Genomic DNA, 26,262 nt, shown 5'->3' on the forward strand with positions numbered 1-26,262 from the left:
AGTATCGAAAATAATCGAATCGTTGGGTCAGGAAATCGATACTGAATCGAATCGCCATGATGGATGTGATTTACACCCCTAGTATTCATCTGTATACTTATTCAGGAGAAACCCATGTCCTGTATTTATGGAACCATTATTTGTCCTGCACTTGCTGCTGTGGCACTTCTGGTTAGACCTAAACTTGCCTTGTACCTGTACCTGTGTAATGACAATAAAGTTGAATCTAATCTGATCTAATTAAATGATGCACAAGCCAGTGTCCTGAATAGGGGTGTAAATAATAATCATTTTGTATCGATGCATCGATCCAACAGCCGACGATCCGATGCATCGACACGTCCGCAAGAGTATCGATTCATGTTTTGTTTTTTTTCCCTCCGTTCTATTTTTATCCATTTGCTCTTGGACGTAATTCTCCCTCCCGTGCTGAGGTGGCGCTAAACCTATTTTGCCCTCCTACCTTGCTTCCTGGTTATACCCTTACAGCAGTGTGTTGCAGTGAGCTTGAAGCAGACATTTTTGATTTATGCTCAGTATTGAAGCGTGGTCTGTGCTACACGCTGTGGGTCTAGATACGGCCGCGGCGGTGAGGAAGTGGGGGGCGAGTTTAGTCCGAATACGGAGGGACATGAGGGCCAAAAAGAGCAGAGATCCAGGTGGAAAAAGGGTCCCAGCGTTCTCATGCACCTCGCTCTTCTAGCGGGTCAAACTTCACGAGTTGTTTTCCGCAGTTTCGGTCATAAAAACAAAACAAGCCGACCTCCTGTCTGCGGCACTGTCTGCGGTCAGCTACAATTTGGGAGAGGTGCGGCGGACTGTCTGTGGAGGGGGCGGGGACGTCTGGAGCCGAGGTATTGAATTGCACTCATTGCACTGATTATGTGCAGTATTTTTGCAGTATTTTTTGATGCAACTTTTCTACTTCTGGTATTTGCTTTTGTTTCTCAAAAAAAATGCATAACGATATTATAGCTTTTATTTATTTTAAATTTGAAACCTTGTCTAACCTTTAAAGTGTGTGTTTAAAAAAAAAATAAAAATAAAATAAAAATTAACCAATTAATCAAATCGTATCGTGGTGTATTCTTGAGTATCGAAAATAATCGAATCGTTGGGTCAGGAAATCGATACTGAATCGCCATGATGGGTGTGATTTACACCCCTAGTCCTGAAGGGGGCAGCAATGCGCCTGGAGGCAGCCACCCACCCTGCATAAGAAGATGTCTTTGATCGCGGTATTAACCTAGCTGCTGTTTAACATCGGCCAAAAAAAAAAGTGAATAAAAAGAAAGAAGGTTTGAAATCGCAACAGATTAAACTTTTTGTCTGCTAGGAAGTTTGTTGGGCGTGAACGCATGGAGGATCCATCACACTCACCTTCTCGCTTATCCAACGTATCCTAGCGTTTTTGCCATATTTTCTGCACTTCCGGCATACGCTGGTCTAAATTGTCAAGGGGTGATACGGGCATTAGTTCTAGTGATAACACGGACAGCAGCGTTTTAGATCAGCTACAGCTGTCTGGACTTTTGAGGAAAACCTGTGAAGACACTGTTGCAGAAATCGATTCAACTTAAAAGCATGAAGGTGTTTTTTTATATCTTTCTTGGGTTTAAACGTCTTACTGAACACTCACCTTCATGCAACCCAATATGCCAAGAATTGATCCCAGGCTCAACTGTCCTTTTGCCTGCTTTATCCCAATCCCTAAATACATATGGAAATCGGTACACATACCTGGAAGCCACACACACACACCACTTATCAGAATAAACATGGCAACAATGCTGTCAGACTGGCACAGACAGTCAGGATACTTAAGGGAGTTTTATTACAACCACCAAACTACTCATTGAATGACATAATTCTCACTGGAGAAACCGGCTGAAAAAAATCTGTTGTTTTTTTGTTCTAAAAAGTTTGAAGTCCAAAAGGTTCTGCTGCATTATTGCTTCATGCTGATCATCCTATTGTTTAATAAATCATCATTAAATCAAGGTAAATGTCCCCTGTATTTATATGGGGAACACAGTCGCCATGTAAAAATGAAGTGAGCTTCATTTTTACAAACATTTTGTGGCAGTCTGCATATTCTCATGGCAGATGAGAAGCTTGTTATAAAAAGATCTTCTTTTTTTATCTGTAAAAATGTTTCTTAGTTTAAAAATCAAAGCAAAACTCTCCGGGTCTGATTTCGGTGTTTTCTGCTTCTTGTCTATTCTGCCATGTGGTTCTTTCGTCCTTATAGTAAAATACCTCACATAGTTCAGTGATGACATGTGACAAATCTGTTTATTTCCCACAAACTTTAAACAAAATGATTGCTCTCTGCTGCAAGTTTAACTGATATATATAGTAGGTTTAAAATTTAAGTAGACTGCTGAACCCCCTTTTTTTTTTTATGGAGATGATAAGCTAGAGGGATGGAATATTTTTTAACATTTTTGCCAGACTGAGGACTTTTCTTAATGAAGAACAAATTCTGTTTAGATAATGAAAATTATCTTTAGAGTTAAATTGATTCTTTGTCACCAGACATATTTATTAGCATCCCTTTATTTGAATCCTTTAATGTCTTTGAAACTGATGACTCTAGTAGGTCACCTGTTGATCTTCTCAGCGCTATTATGTTGCTGAGAACAGTATTTTAATTGCCTCCTGTTTTATTTTGAAAATATTAATCAAAATGCTAAAATCTAGACTTTTGTACTAAATATGTTTCTGTTTTTACTTTTCCCTTTTCTCAGGGTTTTGGCTGGTTTGGGCAATCATCTTTATTTTGTGCTTCTGTTGCATCTGCCACCATCGGCGCACAAAACACCGAATGCAGCAGCAGCAACGGCAGCACGAGATCAACCTCATCGCTTACCGTGAAGCACACAACTTCCCCTCTGTGCCCTTTTATTTCAGTAAGATCCACCTCCACATGAGATGTCTGCTCTCAATGACAGCTTTTGTTCTAAACTGAAGGCTGAATGAATCCCGGACAGATGCTTTCTCTGTAGTTCCTCTCTGCTCTTTAAATTCTTTTCAGCTCTTTGCCCTTTTATTTAGCTATCTTACTAACTTGATTTAGTTTTCATCCGCCTGGCTTAAACCTCCACCAAAAAACTCTGTCCATGGACTTTGTGTAGTTTTTACTGTGGGGAGGTTTAATTCGATATCATTTATAGTCTAATTGAAAAAAAGGTAATTATGCCACCATGTAGAAACAAACCCTAAAGGTTCAAGATCACAAGCTACTTTTCTTTTTCCTCTTCTTTTATTATCAGTGCATTGATATAGATTACTATGGGGCTGAAACAACTAATTGGATTAATCATTATTAATCTATTATTGAAATATTCATCTACTAATCGACTAATTGTTAGCTGGAGTATAGACCGTAAACATACCTTTAGCTGACAGAGCAACCCATGTAGAGCAGTAGTTGTATAAAAATGAAAACATATATATATTAATATTATACAAACCTTTTGCATTAAAGAAAAAAAAAAAACGTTTCTTTGTCAATATGCTCTATCCAGAACTTCTCAAGTGGAAAAGTTAAGTTAAACCTGGACTCATTTGCCTTTATGGATGCTTAAAGGTCTAATATTGTACTACATTTGAAAAAATATATATACATTAACAATGAGTCCTCCAGAGCATTTTTTGCCGTTTGAGCAGGATAATTCCTCTCAGATTAGGCAGACAGCCTGTTCCAATCACAGCAAGCTGTTTTGGCTTTCTACGCCCCTTTCCACCCAAAGGCCGCATCCCAACAAACCCCTATCATGACAACCAATCAGAGTTCCTAATGATCTGAGCACGGAATAATACATTAGATAAAGGCCGACCTTAACCAATAGGCTGCTCCAGTCCACTCTGAGCAGATTATATGTGACAAAATCCCAGCAGCAGATTGACCAGATACCCGCTTATTGCCATTCATTAATGTTGATTAGAACAATAATACGAATTTTTCTATTCTATCAGAGATATGGATACATCTCAGTCTATTCATCTCAATACAGAGAACAGAGCATTTCTTCTAAAAATGGAACAATCCCATTTTTCAAAGGGACGACTGAAACTCTAAACGGTTAACGATTTTCAATAAACAATCCAAAAAGTACACCAACACATCATAGTTAGCCTGAGTTGCTACGGCCTCTATCTGCTGAAATGCTGCTAACTAATTTAACACAAGCCCACAATCAGAATTATTGCAGATATCCTGTTGAGAAAAGACAGTTTGTGAAGAGAAGATTATCCATCTTATAAAAACCACCAGCTTATCAAAACAGCCAAGGACACAAATATGTTTAAAGGCTATCAGGCTAAAGCACTGATGGAGTAAAGTTATTTCCAGCTCTTACCTTGAAAGATTTGTAAGAGACAGTTGATATCGATCCACTCTTCAATTTAAGATGAACCCTGTTGTCTTGGCACCCATGTTGTGAAAACAATCCTCTTTGAAATGTTTAGCAAACAGATGAAAAAAAAAAAACTCACGAGGTTTTTCAGGTAGATTTACAACTAAATTAAAATCCATCCACTGCGTCTTCAGGGGCTCAGATGAAGGCAGTTAAAAAAAAAGACTTTTGTGACCTTGATGCTGTCAGTAACAGAGTACCTGCTGTGCTTAACTCTTAGCTTAGCTGTGTTTGTTAAGATGTTTCATGTTGATGAGCAGAGAGATGGCGCCTGCTAGAGGACGGGCTCAGATGGGCAAGGAGTGTAGCCTGATAAACCAGACTAAATGTGAGATTAAATGTATAATTTAGTCTGACCCAGATGAATGAGACTTTGGAAGATTGTTGCTGAGAACAGCCCATCATCTTTCAAACTACGTCTGTGCCTATTAGCCAACGCTCTGACCAATGAGTGCAACTGACTGTGGCATAGTAAGCGCAACAGAAAGCTGGTGGGGGAGTGTAAACAAACAGCCTGTCGGTAAAACGGCAAATACATCCTTAAAAATTAATGTGCGTAGAGCCTCTTCCTGCTCACGTTTCAACAAAAAAAAACCCAAGTCTAATCCTTCCAAAACTAATTCTAAAGCTAAGTCAATTGACAACTATTCAATAGTTGTTGCCATCTTCCTTGTTGTGCTTTCTCCAGCGCCGTGCAGCTTTGTCGTCCTGCCCTCAAAACCCCGCCCACTTTGCATCCAGAAATTCAAAACACATCTCTGCGTTTTGATTGGCCCGCCAGTTCTAGGGCCTGGGGCGTTGATCGAGGGTAGACCAATCGCAGGCAAAAATGATTTTATCCGCTGGCGGGTGGGACTAGCTTACTAGGCTACAAGGAGTGGTTATTTCCCTAAATGACATACAGGGCATGCTTTTGAAACTGAGCATTAACTAAGAGGAGGAACAAGGCAGTAAGAGAGGGGAAAGGGTTATTTTATTTTATTTATTTTTATTTATTTTTTACCCATCTGTGAACCTCATATACAGGCTTCAGGACAAATGTGAATATTAGAAAACGTCTATACAGTACATTTGCAAAATATGAGACCTTTAATTCTTGATTCTATATATTTAACACTGTGCCCAAAATACTCCTTGTGAGATTTTGATACATTTTGGCATCACACCATCACATCCAGTTGCTGCATTTTTGTTATGACAATTTAGCCTCTAATGTCCTCTATTAAGTACTCAGGAGAAGATGGGTACGCTGCATCATTATGTGATGCAGCACTGCCAGACCGGCGGCTAGACCCATGCGACATTTGTCGGGTGCGGTTGCAGAAGTTTAATCAGCCCTTAATCAGCCCCTTAAGCCATTTTTATTCACACTACTGCCCTCTACTGGAAACACTTCTTGTTGTTTTTAGACCCAAAGATGCTGAGCATAGAAGTTTCAGAAAGGTTCTGGAATTTTTTTTTACCACATCTATAATGTCATAATCCCTACACTGTTGATTTGGTGGATGTGTTAACAAGCAAATAATCAAAAAATATAAAGCTGATGTATTTAACTATTGTGGAAAATGGTGAAATAACATTTATATGTAAATATTAAACAGTGCAACTCTGACTTAGAGCAGAGTTTGTGAGTTTTATGTGGATTGGCTAAAGCCTTTTAATGAAACTTTATTTCTGTTAGCCAAAGCAGTTTTAATCTCTTTCAGTGACATGGTGTTAATTTGGAAGAAATATCAGCTACTTTAAAAAAGAGTTTATGTATTTTTCCCCAGTGGATATATAGGACTTCTGACTCAGGCAGTGGCTAAGATTTAATGTTTGCTCTCAGATTTATCCAGGGCTTCATACGGCAATCGGGATCTTTCGTCGTCGGCATGCCACAGTTTTCAGGAAACGCTGAGCATTGCTTTCTTGGTCCCATGCCAACATTGCAAAACCTGCTCTCCTTGTGCTGCAGCACAGGGGGGGAAAAAAGTCTGAAATTAGTCGGTCATTTTACACCTCCTGTTGCTGTAGGGATGGATTAAAATAATAATCTGGAAACTTCTAAGGTCTGGAGAAAATCTACACAATGTACAAAAATATGCAGAAGTATATCTCCTTTGTTGTCCTGTTTTTCTGCTTGAGGTCAGAGTATGATTATCAAACTTATTTTTATTTGGGGTTAAAAAAAATACTGATTTAGACCTAATTGGAGTCAGAGCACTTCAAACACATCAAACCAATAAGAGAACATACAGAAAGCCTGGTCTCTGTAAAGATTTATATTTTTCTACCTAAGCAATCAACTAGTTTGTCGTTGGAACAGTGGTTGTGACACAGAATTTTGAAGTTTTTTCCTTGCCTTTTTTGATTCTTTATTATGTGAAACAGATGGCGAAAGACGTGGTCTTCTAAATCAAATAAGATTTAGATTCATTATCTAAATCATAACATTTATATTATCAACAAAAAATGTTAAATTTGAGATTTTTTCCTCTAGGAATGTTCAGGCTATTTCTCCATCAATATGCTGATGAAGATTCTCAGTCATCCAGGTCATAGTCAATCCGGAATAACCGATTCTGAATGACCAATTCTAGATCAATATCTCTTATTTTATTCACTACAGGCGTCGTTTGCTCTGGAGAAACCATAGGGATGTCCGGATGCAACTCATATTTTGCTCACCAAAGCTTAACAGTTGAAGTAGCATTAAAAAACAATATTTCAATTTGCAAATTTACCTGAGGAACAGAGCAGAGCCTTTGCATTTTTGGACTTTTGTCCTTTGGCCAAAAAAAAAAGAATTTCTAGTCTTTGGGACCTTCATAAAATATGGCATCGAAATGAAAAGACATTAAAATGAAATATTTAAGCAACACTTCAGGGTGTCAGCCAGGGATTTAAAGATATGAGCATTAATGTCCTTCATAAGAACAATGCCCCTAAAGAAATAAAAAAGTGAGTTTAGGATGAGATAGAAATGTTCACTCTGTTACATTGAAAATTTAAGGTCAGAGTGGAAAAGTGTGGGAGCAAGATGGCCTTCAAAACCAAACCCAGTTACTACCATTCTGTCAGGGGAAAAGCAAAAAAAAAAAAAAAATCTAGCAAACCATTGAGAGCCTCTTGTGGAAGGAAACCAAAAACATTCAACCAAAGTAGTTCAGCTTATTCCCTTTGCCTATCCTGCTGTTTAAGTTATCTGACCATAGTCGACAAACATTTGCTTTAGTTTAATGTACGCAATTAAAGGAAAACTTACTTTATGTAGAAAACCATTTTTTAAACCCTCAAAGCTGATTTTTTTTTTTCTCTCTCTCTCTCTCTCTCTGCAGGGTTTTTGCCAAACTACCTCCTTCCTGACTATGAGGAGGTGGTGAATCGGCCTCCCACCCCTCCTCCTCCTTACACCGCCTTAAATGCAAACCCATCCTCAGCTGCTTCTGTTTCCATGGCTCCGGAGCAGCAGGCGGGACACTGTCCATCCATCCAGGTCTCTCCTCTGCCCCCAGTCTCTGAAGGTCTGTGCAGCAGGCCTGCTATGGAGGAACCCCAGCCTCCCACTTTTGACTTGAGAGCGAAGCCTGATAACAAACCTGTGCAAACGGCCCACGAGCCCAGCATAATCCTTCTGTCAGACAGGCTGAATGTGGAGACGCTCACCAGCCAGGAGAAAAAAACTGGAAGTGGGGAGGACTCCTGTAAGGACCCCCTGCTGAAGGACTTCCCCCTGTCAGAGGGCTGCACTGACGACAAAGAACGCCTCCCCAACGGGAGGAGGCGGCGTTTCACCGGGGACTCTGGGATCGAGGTGTGCGTATGCGGCACCCGTGGGGGCAGCGGTTGTGGTGGAGCCGGAGGGGCAGTTCAGGACAATAAGGAACGAGAGAGCCTGCTGGGGCGCAGCGCAGGGAACGGTAACGAGGAAGAGGATGCAGGCGACTTCTGTGACAGTTGTGGTCATCGAGCCTCCCTGAGTTTGGAGGAGGATCAGGCGCCGGGTGGGCCGGAGAGGAGGGCGGGGCATGGGCTGGCAGGAAACCCACAGATTCCTCAGAATGTAAGCAGCGGCTCACTCAGCCCACCTGTGTGCCTTCTCCTCCATACCATCAGCGAACAGGAGGGCCCGGCCCACAGCTCCGACCCGCAGGGCTGAAACCCATTCCTCCCTCACACTGGACAGTAGAACAGTTTGGTGCTGAGCAGGGTTTGAAGCTCCTTCAGATTGTTTATGAAGGAGCTCATCTTAGAACATCCAGATGAGGGAGCAGCAAAATAACTGATCCAAAGATGGAGACACCTTGCTCTGCTCCATACTGCTCCTAGTAGCCTTAAACAGTGTGTTACGGCTATAAGGTTTGTTAAAGATAGGCAGAATTGGCCCCTTTCCCAGCCTGGTGAAAGCTCTCCTGTCTGCAGTCATCCTGATGTTGGGCTAAAAAGGAGTGAACGGTACCCCTGCTTCCATCAGACTTTAACATGCACAGCAGGAACATAAGGGATGTGAGGAACGTGAGCGTTCCTACGCATCGATACCGTACAGGACACGGAGAGAAGGCTGTCTGTTGTCACACTTCTGAAGTGCTTTTTTTATTTAACCATTATAAACCACTCTGCCTTCTGTTTGTGTCGCTCTGTCAGCCTTGCAATTGATAGAGTACCGTAGTTAATGTGCATTAAAAAAAAAAAAACTAAGAACGAATCAAAGTGTGAACACTTCCTGTTTTGCACATTTTCTCAAAGTGAAATATTTTGCAAAATAAAATGAAACCAAATATGATAGGTTTAGTTTCTTCTAATTTAGCCTGGAGTTGCTGTTTGTGTTCAATGTGTTTTCATGGCAAGGTGTTAGGATGAATAGATCTGTTTAAATTAGGTTTTTGGTAGAAAATGTAACATTTACTTGGTATGCAATCATTTTCCATCTGAATTAGCTGAATGTATGTAGTCAGTGCCTAACTAAATGCAGTGTGTCATTTTAAAGAACAATGATAAGCTTTTGTGAAACTGACAAGCTCTGATACAGCAGGTACTGATATGGAGAGCATTAAAGGTATAGTGGAGGGTTTTTGCAAATTTTTGAGAAGCTCCAGAGAGCGTGCACTAGCACATTTCTCCTTGTGCACGCTGTACTTAAAAGTTGCTTTTTGCGTAGTTCATACAAGCTTACTTTTCCAAAAGATTTGCAATTTTTCTACAGTCAGACTTACGGTAAGTAAAATGGGCACGAGCACGTAGTAGACAATTAGGAGGACCACTTATTTTGATGATCCACCCGGAAAAAGAATCCCCTCCACTATAACTTTAAGGTTCAGAGAGATTAAAAACTGAAATAGGCAACATCAGACTTAGCATGATGATTCAGTCACTTTAACAGATTACTACCTTCACCAGCTCCCAAATGACAACATAAATTCCACCTTAAAACCTTTTATATCAAGATTAGCTTTTTAATCAACTTTAGACAAGTTGACAAATAGTTTTTCTTTTAAAACAGATTTCTAATTTAACTTTTTTTTGTGACCTTTTGCAGTTGCACTGTTCCGTTAAAGAGAGAAATCCATGTAAACCAAACTGAACTGATTTGGTTAGTTAATGTATGTTTCGATAACGCTGGACAAACTAACTTAAGGGTTGCCGTGTTGGTTTCTAATTTTAATGATAATTTCTAAGTATTAAACTTTTTTACCTTACAAGAGCTTTCACTGGATTTCTGAGATTTGTAGTGACAGACCAACATAACTTGGTGCATAGTTTTCTATTTTATTATCAAATAAGATTCTGAAAAGTGTGGAATATAATTTGACCTCCTGCTAAGCTAACTGTTTAGTTACCTTTCACTCTGGTTACATTTTCCTGTTTTGGACATTAGGTATCTAATATTTGGCCCATTAACTCATGAGTTTATGGATAAGCCTCCACAGCTTCCCCATTTGATTAAGGTTTGGGCGTTGAGCCATTCTGTTATTAGTATATACATCTGGCTCTCCTCTTCAGCCTGGAACATGTTTTTCCTCCAGCATCAGTTGGTGTTGAACATCACCCATCCTCCTTTGAACCTGATCAGATTCCTCCTTTCTTCCCGGAGAAACGCACCCCCACAGCATGATGCTGTCATTACCATGTTTGACCGTGGGAGTTGCGTGTACAGGGTGATAGTCAACTTTTAGTTTCCATGACACAATAGGGAGTTACAAATTAGCCAGAGGATTTCCATTTTTGTGTCACCGGAGTTTCCAACCCTGCTCCTCAAGTATTCATTCCCTGCATGTTTAAAATGTGTCTGTTTCAAACGGTTGCATCACCACCTCAGCAGCCAACATGTGCTACAGCTGCCTGTTAATCATTGATTCATATAAGCTAGGTGTGCAGCAGCAACAAGACTGCAGTCTTAATGTCCAGCTTTCTTTAGGCCAGTTTTCCTTAAAAGTCAGATTTGCAGAGTTTAAGGAGTTAACCAGTGGAACTCTGCAGCTCCTCCAGAGTCGCTAAGCTCTTCTCTCTCTCCTTGTCAGCCAATTGAGGCAGCTACTCTCATTTTATACCTTGTAACTTAACTCCACCTCTTTCTCCTTCATGATACTGTTTATCACCAATGTTCTATAATAGAGTTTACTGAACAACTGGAATAATACTGCGATTTTCCTATAGGAAAATGTTCGCTCTATTTATTTAGGACCATCAAAGCTAAATGAGGGTAAAAACACAAAATTTCAGATCTTTATTTGTAAAAATTAGACTTTTTCTTTAACTTCCACCAGTCTGTAACATAAAATCCAAGTTAAATTCACACAAATCTGATTGTATTGCTAAAACAAACAGAAAGGCAGCAGGGGTGTCTTTCTCATAGGATGCCATCCATACCCTAATTACTGAAGATGTAGCTAATGAACATTTATTTTTTTAATTGCCCAGCTTCACTTAAACCACAACCATTTGTAACCTGGAGAAGGACACTGTAAGACTTTTCCTTCCTGCACCTGCAGTGATCCGCACAGTACAGCCTTTCTGAAGCACAAAAGTCTTAAACGACTGGTCAAACAGATTTATTTTACTATAGATGCGTACTGAAAGCACCTTGCAGGAGGTCGTGTCCCTGCGTTCTGCAGCACAGGGTTCCAGTGCAATGTGAAACCAGTAAGACAATTATGCATCGTGACATGGACACACTCTAGTTCTTTAAACATTAGTATTTTTTGTGAGTGAAAAATGAATCATGTACTTTCTTCTCAAAAGAAGAGCTATTTTCATATCTGCCTATTCATGTAAAGATTATAGAGATATAAAGATTATAAAACCACTTTATTACTTACAAACATCTGTGATGTATCGTAGAACCGTTTAGTTGCCTTCCTTTTTTTTTTTCTTCATGGACATATTTTACTATTATCATGGCTAATGCTCTTTTCAGGTTGGATGAATGGTACGTTTGACCAACGATGAGCGTTTGTTTGGAGATCAGGGCAGTTTTGCCAAAGATGCTTTTCTGACCCAAGTGTGTTCGTTTTGCACATGTTCTGTGAATGTTCTGATCATAAGCCATTTATTTCAGCATCTAAGATGAATGTATATTCAATAAATATACTAAATTTACAGTCTATGTTGTCAGAGTGTCTTCCTCTGCAGCTTAAGTTGAATAACTTGGAGAAACAGTCGATGCAGTAATAGTGAATCTGATGTTTTCCACATCGCTCACTGATGCCTCCTTGAATTGTCAGATTTGCAAAAGCTTAAAATAACTTTTGACACTCAATGATCTCAGGAAGCTATTTGCTGTCATTTTCAAGCGTGGCCTCACTGTGCATATAAATTTCTCTTTAGAATGTAGGCCAGCAGAGTTGTTGGAACTCCCTTATCTAATCGGCTCTGATAAATATGATGGAAAGATCGATAAAAAAAAGGGAAAATTCCTTTAAATAAATACACTAGTTTATACTATGAATTTATGGACATTTCTTATAGTGTAGGATAAATTACAAAGACCTCGATTGATGGTTAGATTTCCTGCAAACACTAATCAACCTTAAAATATAAAGTACACATTTATACAACAGGAATAGCAGGTGATGAATATATGCTGCATGGGTGATGTAGTTATAAATTATTTATTACAAATGACTTGTTTATTATATCTAAATCTGCTGAACCTAAAGATGGTTTAAAAAAAGTTAGACATTTTGCAATAAAACGATTTAAATTTATCTAAAAACGGCAAACATAGGATGGACCCTGAGTTCAGTGCAGGTGATATGAGAGAAGAACACTGGCAAAAAATAAATTACACCACTGTTTGATGGTCTCATCCATGGAGCTGCTTAAAAGCTTTTAAAGTAAAAGGTTGCTGCACCCTTTGTGCTCATAGGAGCGTTATCTTAAATCTTTCCTTCCAGCAGCTGTTAGGCTTTATAAACATTACAGCTCACATCAGATTCAATATTTTTGCTTTTATCCTTGCTCTTTAATTAATTTATACTTTATTCATTCCCAAAGGGAAATTTGGACAAAAACACACAGAAAGACAATTCACAGATATTGTACATGGGGGGAGGTGGTGTCCGAGGCCTGGCTGCCGTAAGGGCGTAAAGGCGCTGCACTTGCAGTTAGAAAGACAAAAAATAGGGATCACAATGGGTGAGGGGAGGAAAGAAAATCATATTTCATACTTTATCTTTAGCAGAATACAGTTTGAGATTACAAAATACATCAACACATAAGCAACGCAGATACAACATCCTGCAGGATGAAGACTGATGGAGGAGGATGAGAAGTTTGTGTATTATATCAGAGCATCAGTGTGGTATTGGAACAGCTATTTTACATTTATTGTGTAAATATGCAGTTGACCTTTATGCACAAATGCATCATTTTTCTTTAATATTTTTTATAAAATGTGCTCTTTTTGAGATTAATTTATATCTTGGTAGGCAATTTGTGGTAATCGTACACTTTTTCTTTTCATGGTGTAAACTTTTCTCTTCAATGCCCACTTCACTCACCTCAATTTCAACACTGTGAGTTAATAAAGGATTATTCTCTTCTATGAGCAGGTTCTCTCTGGGTGCTCTGACTCCCCCTTGCAGTGCCTCATTAATCAGTATCTATAAATTACATGATGTGACTGAAATACGTGCCTAATTTTACCTTTGTTACTCTTGACCAGTGAAGATGCCTTTCGCCACAAAATAATAGCATTCAAATCAAGGAAAATAACATCTTAAATCTCCAGAGCAGGAAAAAATAGCACCTCATAATTTGAAGTTTAAAGGATTTTCTTGAATTGTTGAATTCCCGCATCTCCACTTGTTGGATATACATGCACAACCCTGTACACGCTGCTGAGAGGGAATGCCTATTAAACGTGTGCAATAGCGATTTCAACTCTGCAAAGCTTTAAAAAAAAAAGCCTGATTTCTGCTCAATCAGGATACAAACACTGATCTTTTATATTGTTACGGCTGCAGTGGGTTTCTGCCCTTTTCCTTGCAGGGTTCTGGAGGTAGGCCTTCTGCAGGGGATCTGTTTTGCCCTAAATGATGCTTGTCTACTTTAAAAGCTGTCATACAAGCAGCAGAGAGGAGGCTTCCCTCTCTTACCTCCTCAGAACCCCGTTGGCTTGGTTCGGTTTGTATCCTGTCCTATGGTTGGGTTTTGTTAGGTTTGTTTGCATTTACTTATTTCTCTTTAGATATTGGTTTTGAATTAAGCTATTTCCTATTACCCATTTTATTTATCCCTTTTTAGGTATTGTTTCTTTAGTATGATTTAATAAATTCAATTTTCACTTTAAAGAAAATCCTTGTGTGGTCTCCTTTAATTTACCCCCACCAAACAAGCCTGGTGGACGTAACAATATGAAGTATCTTACAACCTGCAGGGATATGTAAGATGTCTTTAATGATCTTTGTTTAACTCATTTAGCCAGACCGACACTGTAAATAGATTTCAGTCACTACACTGGCCCCCTGTTAAAGGAGGATACTTTTGAACCTGGTTTTCTCTGAAGTACTGAATGCTGTTGGACCCTTGGGTCGTTAGAAACCTCTTTAAGCATTCACCTGATAAGAATTAAATCAGGTGAGTCAGCATTTAGTTACTATGATCCTGCCGTTTAACCTGAGCTATGTAGACATGGTGGCTCCTTTAAATTGAGACTGACACATTACTCACTGCAACTTTACCTTAAAAGATCAACAAATCGGTTTGTTGATTTTAATTTGTTTATATTAGCAGATTACTGTTCTGTATTTTTGTGCTATCATTTTAAAATGTACTATTATATTTCTTATAATTATTTTTTCATTAAAAAGTATGTTAAGTTTCTGTTTCGCTTAACAGTTTTTAATCAGTGCACGAACACTATCTGCAAAATCTCTTATTTTCAACAACAAAAAATACTTAGTCAAGCAAATTGTGCAAAACAGCAATTAAAATATAAAATTCCTATCAGATTTATAGTCCCCACACTGCAGATATATTAGAATCTGTCATTAAATTACAGCCAAACCCATTTACACAGTAACAGATAAAAACCTTTAGATAAATCAAACATCATTACCATTATCATCATTAATGCCACATATCTGACTGATTAACCATTAAAACAACTATTTTCATTAATTTCAGACAGAACTATTTACATACTTGCATTATATTAAACTGAACTTCCAATATTCACCACTATTCAGCGCCATTTCCCTTTTTCCTCTGAGGACGGAGCAGCTGGCTTGCTTGGTCTTGCAATGAATCCTGGGATATGTAAGGATAGATAGGATACACCAGACCCGTCCTTCAAATTGGGCAAAAAGAAGGACGCATTTTAAGGTCACATAACGAGCATAACGACCAGACCTCTCCACCGCACTATGACAATCGACCTTCGGAGGACGCATCCCATGGATTTAAACACAGCCTTGGTTTATTGGAGAGTGTTAACACTCTCAGGCTCAAATTAAGTTGTAGTTGCAGGAAAAATCTCATATTTGGAGAAAATGATCATATGGGGTAGTAATATAAAATTCTGACTTTTTTTCAGAGAGACCTTCACATGCAATGAATTCTGGGATTGTGCAGATTTGCAACAGTGGCCCGGAGTGGTAAATTAACACTGAAGACAGAATCTGATATGAACGTTAACTTTATTTGAATGTCACAAACAAAAAATTAACAAAACAAAATTCGAAAAAAAAAAATTCTCTCACAAAATTAGAGACAACTTTTTCTCCACCGACATCTCAAAACCTCTTGAGAAGGCCGTTTCTGTTAAACTGTTGCTAAAAATATAGGAAAACTAGTAGATAAAGCATGTTGCATCCATTGGTACCTGTTTGGGCACACGTTGCGAATCCATAACATTGAAATCGAGATGCCACTGGTGAAAAACCCAGAGGAGATAAAATCTACTAATTGGCATGTGTCATATCTATACACATTCAGGATTGATCTTATGTAGTATTGATTTCAATATAATGGAAATTGGTAGTGATACTTACATGCAATTGGTGCTTAGAAAATCTGTTTCAGTGACACCAAGGACTGCGCCATGTTGAAAGTGAGTCAGCAGTGCTATCTGGTGAGCCGGAGAGAAACTGTTTGTTGCAAATGCACAACTAAGTCCTTCTATTGTACTTCTGAGTAACAAAAGCTCTTAAAATATGGATGTGGCGTAATTAGCTAAGTGGCATTAGCTGTTGCAAATCTGCAACATCTGCCTGGAGAGGGTTAATGTTACATAGCACAGTTAAAAAGGGGTTTTAAAACAGAAATGTTTGTATAGTTTCATAGGTCATATTTAGTTCCAGATTTAGTTTATTCCAGTCTGTCTCTGTGGCACAAGTAAATGGCCATCTTTGCTTTACTGCTTAAAAAATGTAAAGGCTTGTTCCTCTTGCTTTGGCAAACTCCTCCAACAAATGGGAATTTGTAAAAACCGTCCCAAAAAGACTAAAAACACAAATTAAAAGGATAAAATTGTCTTTAGTCTTGTGCGTTCCATAAAAATGTGGAACATATTTTCAGACAGACTCATTTAAAACACCCTGATTAATAACTGATAAAAACAAGTTTGTGGCGCCGTGTAAAATCCTCCAGTGGAGATCGCCAGTTCATTTTTTTAATCAGAGCTTTGTATAAAGACCTCCAATTGGGTGCTTTTCCCTCAAGTTCCTCTGTGCAGATGCAGATCTGCTGGTTCTGAAGATGTCTGTGGTTAATCACTTTTGTGCAGCTGTGGTAAAGGGCTTTCTGACCCATATTCAATAAAACCAGTTTCTGTGGGTCCAAACTGGAGAGCAGAGGGTCGCTTTGTTTGGGGAAACAAGGATCTAGGATCAGGCCAGCAAAGGAGGCCGTTGGTTGAGTTGAAGAAGGTTTGATAGATAAAGATGCAGAAGCCAGGGTGAAAACTGGAGCTTTGAAGGAAGGATTGTGACACAAAGCTTATCAAAACATTTGGGAGACACTCACACTGTGTGGACAGCAGCTGGAGTTGGATTTTAATGAGCCACAACACACACGACTCAAGTGCCAGAGCTACAACCATGACCTTGTGTTAAGCCGCTCCTAACCCAGACACAATGACAGAATTCTCTTCCTTTGACAGAGAAGAAAATAGCTGGAATGGTGCTCTGTAGTCCAAATGCCTTTTTATTTAACATAAAAGCATCATTTGCATTTCATAAACAAAGCTAGATTCAAAAGTCTGGACAGAGTGCAGGGGTGGTGGCCTAGTGGTTACGGCATAGAGCCTGGAATCCTGAGCTTCTGTGTTTGAGAGTGACTCCCACAGACTGCAACTCTGGGTCCCTGAGCAAGACCCTTAACCCCACACTGCTCCCCGATGCAATGGCAGCCCACTGCTCCCCAAGGGGATGGGTTAAATGCAGAGTTAATTTAATTGCTCTGTACGTGTGACAGTGCAATGACCGTAAAATGCTGGAAAAGAAAAAAAAGAAAAAAGGAGCACAGAGCTCCAGTGTGACAATATGCACCAGTAAGGTATTGGTGGAAATCAATAAAGATCAGGGCAAACATCTATTCACTAAAACTGCTCTCTTGTTTACAGCTCAAGGCCAAACTATACTAATACTAGTCTTGATCTTTGTAATCTGGTCGTGTAATTATAAATCTTTATGAATTAAAAGATGAAAAGATCATAAAGTTAGAAGATTCTCTAGGATACATTGACCTTTGGAACTTAATTTGGAAAGGAATCAAGAGTCTTTCTTGGTGATTACTGGTATGATTCGTTGGAAATACATAAACACACACATCTAAAATAATAAGAAAACGAGTACTGATTACTTTCTGATTTTCAGATAGCTTCTAAGATATGTAAAAGTCTAAAATGAGCAGTAAAACTATGTCTGTCTTTTTTATTTAATTCACCGAGCTGTGCCTCCAGGGGCCAGCAGGGGGCGCAGCCTTAGCAGGAAGTGAAAAGTGTTTGTTCTCCTGCGGTGCTGCCATTTCACACACACACGTTCAACAGTTACTTTAAACTATATAATCCAGCTCTAACCATGGCTCAGAACAACAGGTAAGAAGTATTTCATCTATCTGTGACCTAATGTTTTGAAGTGACGTTTTACTTTGGCTGCGCGTGTTCAGGTTGCTCTCAGGTTTGTGATTTCACACTTTATTATGTTCTCCACCTTTAAAAGGTTATTTGTCTTTTCTTATCCTTTTAAGTCATCTTTGAAACGGTAACGTCGAGATTTGAACCTTGGCATTTAAAGTTTATTTTCCACTTCTTTATTTTTTGCAGTGCTTTCTCTGACAGCAGCGTTCACGTGGATGTTAAGGTAGGCTGACACATTCCCTCCTGTCCTTTTTCCACTTGGAAACTGTTTGGATTTTCTTGTTTTTTTTGTTTTGTTTTTTTTCTTCAAAACTTTATTGAAAAGTTGCAAATTACAAAACATTGACAAAAAATGTCATAATATATAAAACAGTATCTCCAAAATAAGTGTGTAGTGATGGAGTACAATTAGAATTAAGATATAACATACTTTAACTTAAATAAATAACGGAAGAGATTTAAACACAACAACAAGAAACAAAAAACAAACAAACAAACAAAAAAAAGGATTTTCTTGTTTATGTGTCACAAACTCAGACAGTTGACGTCATGGTATGCAAACACAATTAGTATCGATATCGGCATTAATGAACTGTATTGTTTAAATCGAAAGTAGGCATGTAAACCAATAATCAACTTATGATTAATTATTGGTTAACGGTAAATTATATTGCAATTTTTCCTTCCTTTTAACTGAAAGAAATCAGTAGAATCAATTTCCCCTAATTCGTAACCAGAGCCTCTGTTACCTTTTTATTCTTCTATTAATTTAGTCAACGGGGGAAAAAGTTCAAAGTACTTTATGCGTGATTATTTTACTGGAAACAAAATGTTTAAACACTGCTTGCGTTGAGCAAATGGCCACCCTTCTTTTGATTCTGTCCGTTGTTCTTCCTCTGACAATATGATCAGAATCCTCCTTCATCGAAAGCGAGCTGCTCCTCATGGCTGCAGCCAAATGTTTGCCCAACACGCAAGAACACAGCATCAATTTCAAGAAGATTTAACAGGAATAACAGAAACATAGTTGTAATAAACAAGCCATGATGTTTGCTAATACCAGCTAATCAGTTATTGTGCCACAGAACAGAAACAACAGGTTCTATATCAGAAAAAAAAAATCTGTTTGTGAGGGCTCTCATTGTGATGTGTTTTTGTTAAAGAAAAATTAAAACATTTGAAAGGAATCCAAGTTACATATTTAATTAGTTACACATTTCATTCAGGGCACAAAACATAGGAAAGGTTATGTAAACGCGTTTGTACAAAGCGCTGTCCTTTCCAGGGGATGTAATAAATGCTGAGTCATTGTTAGCATGCAGATGTTCTTTAATTACACAGCACTTTGTTTGTAAAGTTGTGCTCAGGACAGAACTGTCTGTCATAAAAGTCCAAAGGTTTTTGGACCATTTTATAATTAAATAACTGATAGTAGCAAGTAATCCTGACTTGCAATTTTCTCCCATTATTTATTCACTAATGAAATGTCAACAATCATAAAGGGACGAAACCGCTTTACTTAGTAGCTTCCACACCTAAAATCATACCAGGTCTGTTATCGGGCTTTAATTGAAAAGTTAAAACAAAATATCCATGAGGTGTCAAACTGTTTTCCCTGCTCTGCAGGTCACTGGTTTTTCTTTTTAGTACTAAATTCCTGATTAGTTATTTACAGATTTGGTTCCAGAACAAATTGCTTTACTGCAGCAGTTGCTGTCATGGCAAAGGTTTCTAACATAAACAGTCTTCCAGCCCAGTCAGGAATAGTCTGGATGGAGGTTAGATGACTGTCTGCAGCATTTGAGCTTTATTCTGATGGTTCAGGATTATTATGGAAAGCGGCTCCAGAAGACTGCGGACCTGAAGACGGGAGCCTGCATAGCTCCGGCTCAGCCTCTCCCAGCGTTTATTCGTGACGCCCTGAAGAAGGTTCACCCTGAGGTAACTGCAAGGTAATAAGAACTTTCTTTTTTTTACCCCCCTTTGTGCTGAAAATGGGCTTTGAGCTTTATGTTTCCATGAACCAGGTACTATGGATGTGGTCTGGTGGTGCCAGAGTGCTTGGAAGGCTGCAGGATACTGGACCTGGGTTCTGGAAGTGGAAGGGACTGCTACATGTTGAGTTCGCTTGTTGGGGAGAAAGGCCACGTCACCGGCATTGATATGACTGAGGCCCAGGTACTGAGCATCAGCGTTACAATAATACTGCTATAAGGAGAAAACCTGTTGGTAAAACAACCAACATGGAACACAACATGGAAGTTAAATTAGTTTAACGGGCAAATAATCTCAAGTTGTTTAAAGGAAATCATTAAATTTATGTTTGAACAAATATAAAGATTAAGAGCAGCTGGAAAATAAAACATAAAGATATAAAGAAAATATTTTTGTTTTCCTGTTTAACTCAAAGAAAAAAAATAATTTCTTTCAACTGTAATATAATACCTTTCAGTAATTAAAGCTGTTTGTGAACTGATTCATAATGGAAATAGAAATATTGGTATTTTTAAGCATAACAAAAATGTTTAAATCCAAATGATCGTTCATTAGAAATGTTCAGATTAAATGTTCGGACTTTATCCCAAAAACCTTGATATTTCTCCTCTGTTACAGCTTGAATTGGCAAGAAAATATATGGATTATCACATGAAAGAGTTTGGCTATAAGGAGCCAAATGTCCGCTTTGTCCAGGGCTACATTGAGGCTTTGGTGGAGGCAGGTCTGGAAAAGAATTCGTTTGATATCATCATGTAAGACACCATCGTTTTGCTGCATTGGTTTTACTCTTTTATACCTGCTGTTTTCGACAAATAAAAAAATAATATATTTTATGTTGCGCAGTTCAAACTGCGTGGTGAACCTCTCCCCAGACAAGAAGAAGGTCCTGGAAGAAGCTTACAGTGTGCTTAAGGTAAGCAACTTAAAGGAAAACAATATATATTTTTTTAAAGGTATAGATTTAGGCTTTAGTAGCTGTAATGTTTTCTACAAACCTTGCTTTTCTTGTTTGCTCAGGATGGCGGTGAGGTGTACTTCAGCGACATCTACTGCAATGGAAGGCTGACAGAGGAAATAAAAAGCCACAAAGTGCTGTGGGGTTGGTCACTTTTTTATTCTGCTGCCACAAAATAAAACTATTTCTCTTTACTAAGAACTCCTGATTTTATGTAGAAAAGATTATTTTGGGTAAAAAATGTGTTTAATTTAAAACAAACACATCAAACCTTTTCATAGGTTGAATTATGTGCTAAAAATACACTGAGGAAAGTTAACATTTTTAGTAATCTGAAAAGATGACTTCTACGTTTGGGATTAAAGAATAACCTTTAAAAGATTACTTTAAAGCTAAATCTGATTGAACTATAAATGCATTTGTTTACAGAATATTTTATAGCTGTGAAGAATGTTGAACAAATGATGCATAATTTATGTATTTAAGAAGCAATTGTATTACAGTAAGAAAAAAAAAAAAAAAAAAAAAAAAAAAGAAGACTCCAAAACCTTAGACTGCTGTTAATCAGACACTATGCAGACTTTGTACAGATTTTATAGTCTAAGCTCAAAGATGCCAAATCTATGATAATAAGTCATAATGTTGGGTTGTTGAGGATTCTAACCCAAACATTTCATTACAGCATCCAGCAGCTTCTAACCTGGCAGTAGCCAGATTGATATGTGTAGAACTGAGTTAAGCGCTACGTTATCAGTCTGGGATGGCTGCCGTTCAGTCTGTCCGTGAAAAAGGAGGGACATTTAGTACAATGCTTCGAGCCGATTGGGTGACGTGCCAGCTAGTACCCGCCCTCCATAATACGCTTTCAGCCGATAGCAGCAGGGAATCCTGACGTTCCAGATGTGCGCCAGGAATGATAGGTGGGGCGTGTTTACTTAAATGTGGACCATTTGCCTGATGTTTACAGAGAAGTCATCGTGTGATCGTGCAACAGTTTTTGTAGAATTAGTTTCTCTTTGCTCCATTCTAGCAATATTCTCTCTGCTCTATTCTAGCTAAAACTGAGTCAAATGCAGTATCGACAGGCGAGTCCTCCAGAGTAGACATGTTTGTAACGCCCCAGCAAGGACCCTCTGACTGTCATTATTCCTATATGTCCAACCCCCAAAATCCATGCTGGTATTGATTGATTGATTAACTTTATTGATCTCACAGTGGAGAAATATACTTGTTACATCGGCTCAAATAGTTAAAGAAGAAGACAAAGGTCCGAGTCGTTGGTTACAAGATGGACGTATTAGCAGAGTTTTTTTAGATGAATTTTTTAAGAGATTGAAAACTCAGATCCCGCGACAGTCAAGGTAGCAGCGCAAGTTTAACAAGCTGCTCTTCTAGATAATCATATCTCTGCTATCAAACTACAAAAATCTCCTAAAAGGGTGAAGTGGAAAACTCTGCAGGGTGTGCAGGCTGTGCCTCATTAACTTTTAAGGAGGCTACACCAAAATAACTTGTCCCCTTTAAGATGGATTTGCGTAGTTTCAGTGTATTTCTTTCTGATGGTGTCACCTAAGATCACTAGAAGTTTATCACACTCTGTGTATGGCTGGATCTAAATGAATGTTGCTGAGACATGAACCCTTCATAGAAGATGTTTTCCCCTTGCAGGTGAATGTCTGGGCGGAGCCCTGTGGTGGAAGGATCTGCTGCAGCTGGCTGAGCAAGTGGGCTTCAGTCAGCCGCGGCTGGTTACGGCCAGCATTCCTACCATTGACGATAAAGAACTGCAGGACTTACTAGGTTTCATTTCATTTTTCCCTTATTTATTGTTTGTGTATCTTATTTACTTTACTACTGCGCTAATATAAAATACACTGAACTGAAATTGCTGCACATGTGTTCATTATTATTATTATTAATAAACTTTATTAGAAAACGTTTAACAATACAGAAAAAGAAACAATTTGCAATGAACAATCACCAGGGGTTTGAGCAAAATAATTAAAAAATAAATAAAAAAATAAAAAGTAATTAAATAAAAGTACAAATAGTAATAATAAATAAAAGCAGATAAAGGGATTATATAAATACTTTAAATTTAGAGCAAAAAGTTATAGTTTTAGCAGCCTTTTTGTAATTGGAGGAGGATAATGTGGAAAAATAAGTAGTTGCTTCCTTTAAAAAAGAAATACAGGAGGGTTTAGTCACAATAATTTTATATTTGTGGATATAAAACTTGGCCAACAGTAACAGAAGATTACATAAGAAGAAATGTTCAGAAGGTTCTTTTTTATATTTTGTGATTCCAAATAAAACATCTTTAAAATAAAGTTCAAATTTATCATAAATATTGTCCAGAATGAAGCGACCGATCATACCTTGCCAAAAACGCCTGGTGTGTTTGCACATGTGTTCATTTTGGGGGCTGATAAGAAGGCAATGACATTTATTAGTTTTTAAACCCTGTTTTCACCTGAAGATTTTTTTTTCTCTTTGGACCTCATGGATGTATTGTCAGTGTGCTTTTGGAGTAATTTTGGTAGGCTGGCTTACAGACAATGAGCCTTAAATTTGAAAACTTAAAAAAGACTCACAATTTCAAATAGGAGAGTATTGCAAAAACTCTCCCAGTATCTATGCTTTCAAACTGAATCTCATTTAATGATTCGTAACCAACCGATAATTCATACATGTGTCATTACAGGAGACTTCAAGTTTGTTTCTGCCACATACCGTCTCTTTAAAGTCCCTAGAGGCAACACCAAGAGCTGTAAGGTCATGTATAATGGAGGCATTACTGGGGCGGAGGATGTCTTCCAGTTTGACTGTCACTACACCTTTAAGGTGTGTCCATCTGTGGCATAATGAAGGACAAAGAATAGCTTTCCACTTATGTTGTCTGTTTAAATTATTATAAACATTTACATTTTTAAACAGGCCAATGAAGCGGTGGAGGTGGATGGAGAAGCAGCCAGCATCCTGACACACTCCCGCTTTGCAGAAGACTTCACTTTCCAGCCACCAGGGGGCTCCTGTGAGCCTTGTAATAAACCTAAGGTCAGTGTCCTACTCCATACTTCAGATTGTTACGACTGCGTTGTGCTCTCCTGATGTCCCTGTTGTTGTTCTTGAACTATTGATGCAGGCTGACGTGGTGGATCCTTTTGAGCTGGCCTCTCAGTTGGCCAGCAAAGGGCCCAAACCAGCCGCAGGGGGATGCTGCAGCACAAAATCTGCTGGTTGCTGCTAAACATCACAGGGGAAGCCCAGAGAGATACAGCAGCATGTTGTGCAAGAATAATTTGCAGCTTAGACCTATGTAATTATCCTGTTGTAAATCATTTTCCAGATGATGTGTTATTACTTGTGCTTATTCCCTGCACATTTAGATTTTCTCTATTTTAATGTATAATGATTAAGGTAAGATAATGTGGATGAATGAGGTACAGTTTAAACCAACTGAAGGATCATAACAGGCATTTCCTTACTCTTTCCAAACCTTAGCGTAATGAAAGTAAATTGTTCTAAATATGCTAACAAAATGCTCTTATATGAGAAACGTGAACATTTCAAACTGTTTCTGTTCCAATTGTGGCTTTACATCGACAGAAGATGACAACAAAAAGGGAATCTTAGATTTCTATGCTTTTGTAGCTTTCCTAAAATTAAGAAGATGACTGGAAAAGAGGAAATAAATTGCAATCTTTTATAAAGCACTAGGAGATGTTTTGTACGCACTTTATCGATTCATTTTACTCGATAGGCTCTCAGTCAATCACATCCTTAGTTTAGAATGATTAAAGTTTCTTTAACAATTCAGGTTATGAGATTTGCAAAATGAAACTTATGATCATTTCCTTTATCGTTTAAAGCTACAGTGTGTAATTTTCAGCGACATCTAACGTCCAGACTGCAGACCGCAGCAACATGAACATCTCCCCCCCACCGCTTCTCCCCCCCAACAGTACGGCGAGCGTTACGGGACAAAATGTCTTCCACGACGTCCACATCACCTACCTTCTCAAGTGATGAGGTTTGTTTACATAGATAATTTTACAGATAGTATTTCAGTAGTCTGTGTAGGGTATAGATTTCATGTAGACTTAAGATAATAAATATACCCGTTATTTTTTCTACATCGTTGTGACGTTTTGGTGAGCTGCTTTGCATGGTGATATAAACAGACGAAGTAATTGTAGTCATTAGTTTAACAGCGAGATTGTGTTCGCTGGAAGAATATATATTCCCCGTTTACCGAGTCCAAGTCTTGTTTGTGGCACGGGGGTTACAAGGCGAGGAAGAGGGAGAGGAAGAGGGCAGAGAGGCCGGGGTGGGCGTGCAGCCAGGGCCAGGCGAGGGAGGGGTGCCAGCGGGGTGACTAGAGCAGAGGAGGAAAGGCTTGAAGATCTCCAAAGGAGCCGGAGAGAAGTAACCGAGGTATATATCCAGAAAATTATTTTACAGAAAATTACTGAATCATTACCTGTGAAACGTCAGGGACGTTGCTGAATAAGTATACTGGAGAGTAACAGCATCATCACGCAGCATGTTATTGTAATGGGCGATCTCGCAATCGCTAGTTTGTTGGCTCTGCGCTGCCCTAGCGCAAAGATGTCTGCCTCCATGGCTGCAAGACCCGCTCCTATGTAATTATAAATAACGAATTCTAAGGCAACGCAAATATTAAAGTTAAGAGGCTGAGCTCGTAGATGATGATAAATAACATAGTTATGTATAATATATTACATTTCTGACTGTATATCCCTGTAATTATTACACACTGTAGCTTTAATCTTTGTTTAGAAGAAATGTCTGTTTAACATTATGTCTTTTAATTATTTCAGTATTTTTTTTTTTTTCAAACCACTATAAAAACCTAAAAATAAAATGCTACGAATAAGTTTAAAATGCAGGTTATATTATTTGCTGGGCTTAAAATGTTTTATTAAAAATCCCGGAATATTTTATGGAAAGTTAGAAATAACGGAAGATAACTAATCAGGCTAATCGCATCCCATTCACAAAACATTAATGAATTTTATGTAATTGACCAGCAGAGTTCAGCTCATTGAATGGAACAAAAAAATATATGCAAAACAAAGTTGTTTTCTATTGGTATTCTGCTGCCCCTAAATAAAAAAGCTGACTGGTTTCAAAAGTACTTCTTTTTGTCAATTGTGGTCAGTGTTTTTATTACTGTTCTTAAAAAATAAGCATTGACCGTAGCTAATGGCGCAATAACACCGAACGCGTTTTGGGCGTCAAAAACGTTTAAACGCAGAAATTTGGACTATGGGTCAAGATGCTTGGATGCTCGGTGCTCTGGT

At 38.4% G+C, this 26,262-nt stretch overlaps 2 protein-coding genes across 3 annotated transcripts in view; both read left to right on the forward strand.

Annotated features, from left to right (window-relative positions):
• The window catches only part of wbp1l (WW domain binding protein 1-like), a 19,756-nt gene extending 10,551 nt beyond the window's left edge, over positions 1-9,205 (forward strand). The window contains exons 3-4 of one of the 2 annotated variants that reach the window (XM_015384299.1): positions 2,751-2,912; positions 7,742-9,203. In XM_015384299.1, coding sequence (XP_015239785.1) covers positions 2,751-2,912; positions 7,742-8,562 — 983 coding nt within the window. In that variant the 3' untranslated portion in view covers positions 8,563-9,203. Of the gene's footprint in view, positions 1-2,750; positions 2,913-7,741 lie in introns of both variants that reach the window. The other variant, XM_015384300.1, reaches the window with a different exon arrangement.
• Positions 9,206-17,821: 8,616 nt separating this feature from the next.
• Positions 17,822-24,613, forward strand: as3mt (arsenite methyltransferase). Its single transcript, XM_015384310.1, has 11 exons — positions 17,822-17,940; positions 18,169-18,205; positions 19,807-19,934; positions 20,010-20,160; positions 20,596-20,732; positions 20,824-20,893; positions 20,998-21,079; positions 22,604-22,735; positions 23,640-23,779; positions 23,873-23,992; positions 24,081-24,613. Exons 1-11 carry the CDS (start codon positions 17,924-17,926, stop codon positions 24,183-24,185), a joined length of 1,119 nt encoding a protein of 372 aa, XP_015239796.1. The 5' UTR covers positions 17,822-17,923; the 3' UTR covers positions 24,186-24,613.
• Positions 24,614-26,262: the final 1,649 nt, after the last annotated feature.

Source organism: Cyprinodon variegatus, unplaced genomic scaffold (genome assembly GCF_000732505.1).
Source record: "Cyprinodon variegatus isolate N-32 unplaced genomic scaffold, C_variegatus-1.0 Scaffold310, whole genome shotgun sequence".
Lineage (NCBI taxonomy): Eukaryota > Metazoa > Chordata > Actinopteri > Cyprinodontiformes > Cyprinodontidae > Cyprinodon > Cyprinodon variegatus.

What these genes read in the sequence shown, in the direction of transcription:
- as3mt (XM_015384310.1), top strand. An exon ending in ACTGTCACTACACCTTTAAG is followed by an intron (nt 23,780 to 23,872) that starts GTGTGTCCATCT and finishes ATTTTTAAACAG; the next exon opens with GCCAATGAAGCGGTGGAGGT. An exon ending in AGCCTTGTAATAAACCTAAG is followed by an intron (nt 23,993 to 24,080) that starts GTCAGTGTCCTA and finishes CTATTGATGCAG; the next exon opens with GCTGACGTGGTGGATCCTTT.